General features: G+C 30.9%; 1 protein-coding gene across 1 annotated transcript in view; it reads left to right on the forward strand.

Annotated features, from left to right (window-relative positions):
* LOC106474826 (eukaryotic translation initiation factor 2 subunit 3-like) overlaps positions 1 to 11,638 on the forward strand; it is a 35,011-nt gene extending 23,373 nt beyond the window's left edge. Inside the window, 6 exon segments of the mRNA XM_022403130.1 lie at positions 381 to 475; positions 689 to 1,003; positions 3,671 to 3,765; positions 5,405 to 5,549; positions 6,864 to 7,033; positions 11,434 to 11,638. Coding sequence (XP_022258838.1) covers positions 381 to 475; positions 689 to 1,003; positions 3,671 to 3,765; positions 5,405 to 5,549; positions 6,864 to 7,033; positions 11,434 to 11,619 — 1,006 coding nt within the window. The 3' untranslated portion in view covers positions 11,620 to 11,638.
* The last annotated feature ends 588 nt before the right edge of the window (positions 11,639 to 12,226 follow it).

Genomic DNA, 12,226 nt, shown 5'->3' on the forward strand with positions numbered 1-12,226 from the left:
TATACGTGCATGGCCTCTTAAACACTTGAGTAAATTACATGCATGTATAGCAAAAAAAATCATTTTGAGTGGTGTGTGTGCATGCTTGTATAAGCAATGTTAACAGTGCAAGTTGATATACACTTAAATAAATATCCTTGGTCGTGGTTGGAAAAAACATAAAAGTGCAATTATTCACATTTTCAAACTTGGACAAACATAAGTGTGATTTTTTTGAAAGTGGTTAATTTCTCTCTATTTGTGATATTTAGCATAGCTTAGCACTTGAATTTTCAAAACTTCTAGTATGTGGTCAACCAAAATTTGGTTATATCGGATACATAGATAGCACTTACTGCATTTCTTTGGTAGTATTTGTGACTTTTTGTATTTTTTTGCAGACATGTGTCTTTTGTAGACTGTCCTGGCCACGATATCCTTATGGCCACCATGTTAAATGGTGCAGCAGTCATGGATGCTGCATTGCTTTTGATTGGTAAGTTGTGGTTTGGTACTTTTGTAACACTACTACATAACTTTAATTACATAATTTCTGCTGCTTCTAATTATTAACAAATTCTCAACTTTTTTGTTTCCAGATAATGGAGAAACAATATTTGAAAATTAAAACTAATCCATAAATGGTATTATTTGCTTAATTGAGGTCTGTTCTCTGAGCTTGTCCTTATGGCAGTGATTTTGTTTGTAGCTGGTAATGAGTCGTGTCCACAGCCTCAAACTTCAGAACACTTGGCTGCTATTGAAATTATGAAACTCAAGCATATACTAATATTGCAAAATAAGATTGATTTGGTGAAAGAATCCCAGGCAAAGGAGCAATACCAACAGATACTCAAGTTCATACAAGGTAGGACTATTATGTTAACAGTTCTTCCAGCATCAGTAAACATTTTTTAATACTGATGTAGGTAGTAGTAGTATAGAATGCAAATGTGGTTGAAAACTTTCATTAACAACTGGAGTAAAACTGGTACCAGATATCTGAAAGAGTTTAAATAAATAGGTGTTTCTCAGTTTTATCTAGTCATTTCACCAGTACTTTTAGAAGGTTTTATTTTACAAAGATAACCATAAGAGTGATAAGGTTGTATTCTTTGTATCCAAAAAGATGCAAGAGTGCCTGGAAATAAACATAAAACAAAGACTTAAAAGAATATCCAGAACATCCAAGTTCAGTCTGTTCTTGAATGTTGTATTTCAACTGGGCAGAAATAGGAATCACAGGAGCACCATCTGCTACAGTGCCTGGAAATAAACATAAAACAAATACTTAAAAGAATATCCAGAACATCCAAGTTCAGTCTGTTCGTGGAAAAAAATCAAAATGAGCCCTATAATAATTTCATGTAGCTGTACACTTGACACCTGAAACGTGCTCACTGGTTGAGATGGGTTAAATTATCCTTTCAACATAAACCAGCTAGTACTCATCATTAACATTTTTTTCTATTTATTTTTTACTTCGGATTGTATGCAGCAAATGTTTAGTACTAAATATCATTAGGTTCTATTCACTTAGAAGTCACATTACAGATTTTCTCACATATGCTACTACTGTTTTAGTAAATGTAATTAATCCAAGAGGCATATTTGACATTAACCTAACAACAGACCTCCCACTTTACAGTTTTGCAAATTTCAAAAATTTAGAAGGATCCCAAAGTGGACCTGATCAATTCATCACCTGAAAATAGCACAAAAATGGTTTTCTACTGCTGATGTTTTTTCAACAATGACATTTACAGAAAATATAAAAAACTCATTAATATATCAGATTTACAAGTTTTCTTAACATTCTTTTTATGGTAAAAATCTAGTTACTTCCACGAGAAAACAATATTGTCACTTTAACAATTGTAAACAGTGAACTCAGTTTGAACACTGCTGACCCACTGGGGACTGAACAACTTAGTAATTCCACAAATATTTTGGTGACAATATAGTTTTTACACACAATCTGTTATGATTAAAAATGTTCCTCGAGTTAGCAATAGATAAAACTATAGTAGCTAAGAAATAAGAAACCTATACTGATATACTTCAAGGAGTGAGGTGAGAATTTAAGGATAAGAAGCTAAAAATGACAATGCTACTAGTAGGTTCTGGTATTGTTTATGGACGGATGAGCTTTGAATGCCATTTTATTAAAATATGAAGTACTTTTGCTGTTAACATATGCTACATGTTATTAAGTGATCACCTATGAGTCGAGGTTCTGATGTAAAATTTCTTATTGGAACCGGAATCTTCTTAACAATATATTCGCATATAACTTCAATGTTGTATTTCAACTGGGCAGAGATAGGAATCACAGGAGCACCGTCTGCTACTGAAAAATCAAAGTTTATGTAAAAATTATAATTTTATTAAACACCATTTTAACAATTTTTAACTGAACAATATCTTGAACAGTAGCACAGCGGTATGTCTGCGGACTTTCAATGCTAGAAATTGGGTTTCGATACCCGTGGTGGGCAGAGCACAGATAGCCCATTGTGTAGCTTTGTGCTAATTTACAAACAAACAAACTTTCATTTCTCAGCAGTTCCAATGAGTCTTACCTGTAAAAATGCACTTGTCTGGTTTTTTTTAGAATTTTTCTGCTCATCCCAAATTATAGGTTTATATTTCTAACACACTATTATCTCTTGAGAATAAAGTTATCTATGTATTGTTTCTCTCATGATTGTACTTCTCTGATTTAATTACTACAGCTACCCTTTTACAATGGGGTTGTCTGAACAATTACTGATGAAGCACAACTTTGGAAATTTCTATAGCCAACATTTAAATGTAATTTAGTTAGAGCATATTATAAACCATTTATGTCAATATAAAGTCCAAAATTGATTTGAGCAGTAATTTGTGGTTTCTTGCAAGAGTGACTAGCCATAGCTACAGGGGTGAATAAAGGAACTTAATGGAAAGTATAGAAAACTTAGAAACAAAACACAACTCTTATCTTTTAATTGTTTCTGTAATTATTCTTTTTGTTCCTAAAAATGTTTTTATGCTAAATTCTGAAAGATCACATCCCAGGTCACTGATCAATCTTTGTTAGTTTTCTGTATTTTTGAAATTTATAGCCTGAAGTGATGACTGTCGAATATGGCAAGATTAATTATCAAAAGAAATGATAGTCATTAGACTTTATATGTAGGGATGGCCAAGGTACTCAGTAGATATAATACAAATATGCACACTACAAAATCAACATTGACAGAGTTTTACTTTAAAAGATGATTACCACTCACTTTCATTTGTTTCTCTACCCAAAAAGCCCAAAGACAAGGCAAGAAATCAAATTACTTGCATTTTTTAATGCCAGAACTAGATAGTATTTAGTAACATGGCAAGTTAATTAAGTATTTCCACTGTGAGAAGAGAAAAGCTAGGGGATATTGGTGACTCTGCAATAAGCCTGAAGGTTTATAATTCATGTAGGAATAGTAGTGGTACTATTATTGGTAGTAATATTGTAATAAGTATATGTTAATTAAGTATTTCCACTTTGAGAAGAGAAAAGCTAGGGGATATTGGTGACTCTCCTGTGATTCACTGGTTATTAATGCTAATACATGTGTCGTGCGCAATGAAGAAGTGGTCTAACAAGTTGACATTTCTCAAATTATTTTCTAATATGTTATTTTTTTTCTGTTTTTTATTTAAGTTATCAGATCATTTGATGTGAACAAACCAGGCTGTGAAGTTGAAGATTTAAAAGGAGGTGTTGCTGGAGGAAGTATCCTTAGAGGAGTGTTGAAGGTAAACAGTTTATTCTAATTAACACTGTCTTTTATAGAAATTTAAATCTTTTATAGGAATAAACATATTCTCTTAATGATTCAGTACAATTTATTAAGGATTCCGTGAACTAAAACAATGTTGTTGTTGTTTTTTCATTAATTACAGTAGATGTAATTAGAAGCTATTACATTGCAATCTGCTGTAGTTCAGGTGTTTTTTGTTTTCCAAGAAATGTCTATAATTTTAACATTATATTTGCATGGTTGTAAAGTTAATGATAATTTCTTTTATAATACATTATTCTTAAATTTTCTTTAAATTACTTGAATATTCTGATACTTTGTGTAATGTTTACTTATAGTCTGCAAAATTTCATTAAGATATGCTTACATTATCAATATTTACATAGTAGGTACATGTACATAGCCCTGTAGTCAAAGGGTTTGCTCATGAATGTTGCTTTTGGAATGTTGACTATCCAACATGCAAAGTAATTTTGACTTTAAGATTAAAAATACTTTTCTTCACTTGAAAACTGTTAGATTTCATTGGCATAATCTCTATAACCTCTTAAATACATAACAGATATTTTCTGTTTTTTAGATAAACTATTATTTTCTCTAGCCTAACTATACAGGGTTGGTTGATTTGACTGACCTTGAAACGACCATAAATAAAATTAGGAAATAAATATAAATTACAATTTTTCTTTCTAGAATGACTACAAATTGTAACAGGAAACCACAACTGTGTATTCTAAATAGCTTAAATCACATTATAGTATATGCCTATTTATATTTATTAATTTTTCTTTTCTTTTTTATCTTTGAGCCATGTCTAACTAATAATCCTGCTACACAAGTAGTCATAGTACTAGTGTACCAATATTTTGTAAAATACAATGACATTTCAGTTGCTACATTAAATTTTGTACTTTTTAGAGAGGTAGTAAATAAATTAGAGAAGAGAGGATACCTAGAGAAAAAATGTTGCATTTCTCCTAGTAGGGGAAATTCAGGATTATTTCAAAAATTGCTTTATAAAATATAGAACTTAAGACTTGTATACTACTAAAACATGGATTATTAGCTACAATTTTATGCTATACTAATTGGTAAAACTTCAAGAAAAAGAAGATTAATTAAATTTTTCATGTAAATTACAAAAACCTTGTGGCATGTGGAGCAAAAGATGTCCATGGTGAGAGGGTTAAACTATGTGGGCCATAATAACCAGTATTAGTTCTAATAGTATATAAAAGTACACACCTAAGACCTTTTCGGTTATATTTAATATAATGGTGAATTTGGTTTAAAGAATACTTCTTCCTTGAAACCAATATCAAGCCATTTAAAAACAAATTTTTGAAAAAATGTATCAATGGCCATGTCTTAGTACTTATCTCAGTTTTAGGCTAAACAGTTTCTTTTTTTTTGCTAGATATGATGTCATTTAACATGGCCCTTATTATATATATATATACAAATATTTCCACTACACCTTAGCAGTATTGCACATAAAATTATATATTTTTGTTTACTAAAAGAAGAAAAAAATAATCTTAACTAATCCAAACAATTTATACTAACTATAAATTTATCTCTTCCCCACACCATCCCCTGAGCTTATTAGAATATTACTGTGTATGGTACTCTAGGTTGGTCAGGAAATTGAAGTTCGTCCAGGTATTGTCTCCAAGGACCAGGATGGAAAACTAATGTGCAAACCTATCTACTCCAGGATTGTATCCCTGTTTGCAGAACACAATGACCTCCTATATGCAGTTCCAGGAGGACTAATTGGTAAGGGTTTATGGTTAGATGATCAAAGCTGTAGTGTTAGGTAGTTATTTCCCTGTGTCCTCTCTTTCTGGTGACTCGGCAATAGGTCTGAAGGTTTATAATGCTAAATGATGAGCACAGCACAGATAGCCCACCATGACTATTGAAGGCAGTTTGTGTTGTATACTATATGGAATTAATATTTCTTGATTTTGTTATAAGCATTAGTTGAACTGTGTGAACTAAATTCTATTTCTTAGTATCATACATAACTATACTCTTAATTTTGATGCTTTTCTTTTATGATGTTTCCTGTTTGTCATTAAGAAAAGTAGAACATGTATTCTTAAATGATCATGCTGTGCTCTTAAGCAACAAGTACATGTTACTGTTCATAGTGATCATTAACCGTTTGCTCCTGTCATTAAACATCAGTCCAAATGACTGGGGTGAAAATAATAATGACTGATATTGATTAAATGTAAATATAATGAATGCATTTGATGAAGACTGTTTTGACCATCCATGTAGGGCTTTTTTTTTTTTAATGCTTAATAATATAACAAAAATAAGCTTTTATAAGTAAGCTGAAATATATAATGAAAAATAACTCATAATTACTGTATAATATCTAGTATACAGAAGTTTATCTTGTATTTGTATTGAAAAATTTGTTTCCGTATCATGGTACTAAGAGATCATTTGAATGTTAATATGTGATTAGATAATGTTTACTGCCATTAGCTGTCGTGTTATATACTGTTAGTGGTTATTATGTTGTTATATATATGATTAGATAAACTTATCTGTGTGTAATTATAAGGTTAGGTTCTACATCCACTGTCAATAGTTCCAAGACAAACCCTCTACCTTAACTTCATAATATTAGACAATTTATGTTCTCTGTAACTGTGAGATTTCATATTCTTTACTAGTTACAAGAGTTGGGTAATCCTTTATTATCAATAGCTTTTGGGCTAGATGATCCTTCTTCTAGCAATAGCTATAAACTTGTATGTTCTTTCTGCTTTCAGTGATCTTGCCTAATTTTATTTTATATTTGCCAGGATCAGTGTGACTGATACTTTAAAAGCTATCATTTTAACTGCTGATTTTAGGTTTCAGTATGATTCTGACATAATTAGAACATTTTTAGTAATTAACGTTAGTCAAAAAATTGTAGGGTGAGTTGAAATTGATTGAACTTTTCCCTCTTGTTACTTTATGTACTGAAAAAATACTTTTTAACACTATTCTTTTGGTTTATCTGTAAAACCTTGAAAGTTGATTTATTTAATAATCAGTCACAGATATAATAAATAATTTCATCCACAGGTGTAGGAACCAAGATTGACCCCACATTATCTAGAGCTGACCGCATGGTTGGACAAGTTCTTGGTGCTGTTGGTGCTCTACCAGATATTTTTACAGAACTTGAAATCTCCTACTTCTTACTACGTCGGCTTTTGGGTGTGAGAACAGAAGGTGATAAGAAAGGAGCCAAGGTAATTTTACCTTTGTAACTGTTATAATTATTTAAGCATGTTGTTGTTTTTTCTACCTCAGAACATATAAACATGTGTCAAAAAATTTTACATTTTTTCAAGTATCACAGCTATGTACCACATTTTAATCTGATAACTTATTATTATGATTTCTTCTAGTACATGAAACTACTTTTATAAGTGCTCAAACTGATGAAATTATGATGTTATATACAAGGTTTGGACAGTGTAACACAGGTAAAGCTCAAAATATCACAAAACTCCCTTATCAGAAGAGTTAGTTTCAGTAAATTCAGAGAACAGCTTTTTTGATATATTAAACTGATATGTTGAAATAATCAAATGCTTAATCCATAAATGCCTTTCACATATCTATTCCTATTAACTCTCAACACAGGCTTGTTTATAGTTTCATTAGTACTAACTTTTAATATTGTATGTGTGTCTTCACAAAATTTGTCAGACTTTCAGGAAACATTACATGTCTTTTACATAAAAAAAATTAGTTTTAGTGAAGTATTTTTAATAAGCCTCCCAGTGACACAGATATATGTCTGCAGACTTACAACGCTAGAAAGCGGGTTTCGATACCTGTGGTGGGCAGAGCACAAATAGCCCTTGTGTAGCTTTGTGCATAATTACAAACAAACAAACAATTTTTAATAAAGATTTGTCTGTGAATGTATCAAGTCTTTTTTTTTTTCTAGCCCAAGTGCAAAGTGATTTTCATGTTAAGATTAAAAATAATTTTCTTCATCTCAAATTTCATTTGTGTAATCTCTAAAGGCTTCTAAGTACATTTCAAACGTTTTTTTTTTTTTCATTAAAACTATATTTTATCTGTTATTTTCTCTACCCTAACTATACAAGGTGGCCCTGCATGGCCAGGTGGTTGGGGCGCTCGACTTGCAATCTGAGGGTCGCGGGTTCAAATCATCGTCCCACTAAACATGCTCGCCTTTTCAGCCGTAGGGGTGTTGTCAACTGTTGATGGCACTTAAGTCTACTTTTTTATACTGATGGTAGTAATGCACTATATAATTTTTATTTAATTAATTAATGCACCAAAGAACATAGAATAATAACCTGCAAAAATCAGGCAATGTCCCATAACTATCACAATGTTTCTGGCTTTCTAACAATGTGACAAGAGCCGTTACAGTTTCATCCAAGCTAGTCAGTGTGTTTCTCATGGGAACGAAGCTTGTACTGAAAGAGAAATTGACAGTTCTATATACAGAAAAAGCAACATAATATAATGAATCATTTGGAAGATGAAAAACCTTGGCTTTCTGTTGGTTGTAAATAATATAGTATTATATGTAGAAGACAACTATTAACAAATTCTGAAAGAAAGGTTGTGACAGGTGGGTGTGACAAAAGGGGTCTGATTTTCTATTTGATGGCTCTGTAACCAAACAAGATTGAAGGCTATGAAAATTATGCTTTGATTGAGTGGTGACAATATTTTAATGAGTAATTTACATTAGATTTCTTACTTAATCGAGGGGTGGCGAATAAATTAGAGAAGGCAGGATGCTTAGAGAGAAAATGTCACATTTCTCGCATGATTTTTTTTAAATTGTCTTATAAATTATGAAATTAAAGCTTATATACTAGTAAAATATGGATTATTAGCTATGACTTTGTGCTATAGTACTTGGTATAACATGAACAAAAAGTAGTTTAATTATGTTTTGAATGTAACTCACTAAAAACTTTGACATGTGCAGTATTACCACATTTAACACCCTCTCCATGGGCATCCATTGAAAGACTCATTGGAAGTTTAATGTACAGGAAAAGTCTATGAATGGTGAATCATTTATACGTTAATATTAATATGAGGACACTTCAATGTTTGGAGGGTTGAGTACATCATATGAAAATGATTTTGAATATGTAAATCAAGTTACCTGACAACCACTGCTAGTATAAAGTTGGGGTGGAAAGCAATCTATCAGAACTACATTTTGACATTGCTTGGCATTTCAAAGGTAATATGGTGTCACTGAAAAGTGATAAATTTTTGGAAGGGTGTGTAACAGCCCTTTCTGGTCCAAATGTCTATACATACAGATCATAAAGAGAGAACACGGATTAATGGCATAGCGAACCTTCATAATTGTTTAATGTACTGTACTGACCTCTGTTAATCTCTTATCAAAATGTATGTGTAATAGGTTCAAGGTTATACTTAGATAATTGTGGCTTTTATGACATGTTTATGTATGTATTATATATATATATATGTGTGTGTACATTTACAGTTGAATGGTTATTAATTTTTTGTACAAAAGCTTTTCATTTTCTGCCAAGTGTATTTGTATTATTTCAGTAAAAAAAGTGATTTATTGAATGTTTGTGTAAAACAATAGTTGAGGAAAATTTGTGCATAATTACAAACAAACTCACTAAGGTTTGTTCCTTTCTTCTAACAATATCTTGTCTGCATGTGTATATTTTTCTTCAGTTCTAACTGTTTCCCAAATCTCACACACATTCAGTGTGATTAACTTAATCTTTTGTTTCATTAGTCTGTCTGAGTAAGCTTGCTTCAGTTTTTCTTTAAAGATAATGTGGTACAGGACTGTACCTTACGTTGGCAACCTCCTTACTTAATACTGCTGTAATGTATTCATTAACTGGTAAGTTCTTTCAGATTACTTGGTGAAAATAAAACAATGTCCAATCTATCAAATGATAAAAAATTAAATTATTTCTTCCTTAAAATTTCCTGCAGACAACTTTAACTTACACATAGTTGTAAGACAAGTTTGCAAATAACATTTTCACTCTCAACAAAAAATTACTTTCTAATGGTACTATGACTAATGTATATATAAACTTACCCGTACAACTTTACAGCTAATCAATCTAGTAACTGAATATATGAAAGAACAAGCACTGATCTGAATATTTTACTAAATTCTCAATCATTGAATGAACTGATATCAAATACTTCACTGAATGACTGACACTAACTAAAAACTGACTCAGTACCTCGTCAATTCCAATCATTATAAAATATCCTTGTTTCTAGATATTTCACAAACATTCTATGTATTTTACGATTATTTTTATAAAGTTACTTGATCTTAACATAATGTTTCCTAAAGCAAACATCTAAATAAAAACGTTGAAAATGCAGCTTATAACATTTTTTGCAAATTTTTTTTCAATACTTTTTTCAGGTTAGTTTGAATGCTGGGACTTGCTCAGATAAGCCAATCAACTTTCTATTTCCTTAACAGGAATTCACTAACTGGGAATTAGCCATGTTTTCTTGCAGGAAAAATAAGTTGTAACATTGTGAACTATATGGCTGTCTTTTTGTCAAGGAATCAGATATTAGCTAAGAGCTCCAATGGCCTTTGCACTCAGATTACAGATGAAGGTAGTGTGCACAAAGTGGAATCATGTGCAAACCTGGCTATGTGTATTGTTATATAATGTCAGGTTTGTCTCCATAAGAAAAACTGAATTTAAAACTTAAGGATTTTGAGTAACTTTAACTTCTGTAGTATTTTGGTATTTTAGTAAATCTTGTTTTAGTTTAACTTTGGATTGTAGGAATTTTTCTGTTTAGCTTATAATTTAAGCATTTGAAATTTTCTTGCCAAAATATATCTTTGAGGTTTATTTTAGGTTTTACTTTGTACTTTTAACTTCCAGTGAAGCTTACAAGGGGAGCATACTGAATTAGTAAGAAAAACTATGAAAGGTAAAATAAGCATAATTGAAACAAATGGGGAGATTAACTTACTTATTTTGAGTAAAGTAATTCAGAAATGACCTTATCTAAATAGTAACTATTACTTAATCTTTAAATGCATGAGTTTTACAGTAGCTGTTCTTGTAACAAAATTAAAATTTCAGTTGAGGTGACAAGCTTAGAACTCATGTTTTACCTGTATTTTACAGTTAAAAGATCCATGGCAACTATGTATAAATGAACACAGTGTAATCAAATACTGACCCATAAACAAATTTCTTTTAAAGGGAGATAATTTGTCAGTTTCCTAGGATTGTAATTTTTCTGTTAAAATTCAGCTAATGAAATTGGATAATCACATAAAAATAAAAGCATCTGAAGTGATACCATGCTACAAACATAACAAAACAGGTTTATTTTGAAATAGGGAACCGATATATTTTTATTTCCATAACAGATGCAGGTTCTATATGAAATAAAAGGGCTTTTTTATTACATTTCTGGGCTTATTCTTCTTAAAAACTGACTGTCATTTTTTGTGAGTATTATGTTTTCTAACGTCTTGGATTTACTGAAATATATAAATATATTTCAGGTACATATAAAAGTAAAGAATCATTGGTTATTGTTATAATAATGAAGGTTGGTAAAAGTATTCTAAATATATATACATTGATATTAATAGGTTCAAAAACTGTCAAGGAATGAAGTTTTGATGGTAAACATTGGATCATTATCCACTGGAGGACGTGTTCTTGCTGTAAAAGCTGATTTGGCCAAGATAAGTCTTACAAATCCTGTCTGTACAGAAATTGGAGAAAAGATTGCCCTGAGTAGGAGAGTAGACAAACATTGGAGGTATGTTATATGAAAATAATGAAGACATTCAGCTGTAATACTTCGTATGAAAAATTCAAAATTTATATGACAACACTAGCTTCTTGTGGAATCTATGTTAGTTTTTTTTACAATTTTATTTATTGTAATTTGTATATATTTATTTTTGTTATGAAAAATGGCTTTAAAACTTGTTTTCATTACTTATTGGTACTCTATCTCGTTTTAGATCTGTATAAAGTAACTTGGGAATATTTTCATACTTGTGTATCATTTGAAAAGTATTTTGTGAAAGCTAAAAACAAAAATAAGACTTATTGTTATTAATTTTGAGTACTAAAAGTAAATTTGAAACCCAGTCTATCGTTTGATTTACCACTTGTCACTGAGTTGCATTGGTTTTTGGAAATTCTTTCTCTCATCACCAGGTTTCTTATAGTGGTGATTATAAAAACAACTAAAAATATCATGCAGATTTCACCATTACAAGAATCCTAGTCTTGTTTGTTGTTTATTTACCTTTTTTCATGGTTATTACTGAGAGGCGTAATTAATAACTTGGTGACAAGTGGTAAACCGAATTTTAAATGAGCTTCATAGTTATAACCCCTCGACGTGGATTCCTGTACGTGGTGAGGGGA

Source organism: Limulus polyphemus, unplaced genomic scaffold (genome assembly GCF_000517525.1).
Source record: "Limulus polyphemus unplaced genomic scaffold, Limulus_polyphemus-2.1.2 Scaffold7734, whole genome shotgun sequence".
In the NCBI taxonomy this organism is placed as follows: Eukaryota; Metazoa; Arthropoda; class Merostomata; order Xiphosura; family Limulidae; genus Limulus; species Limulus polyphemus.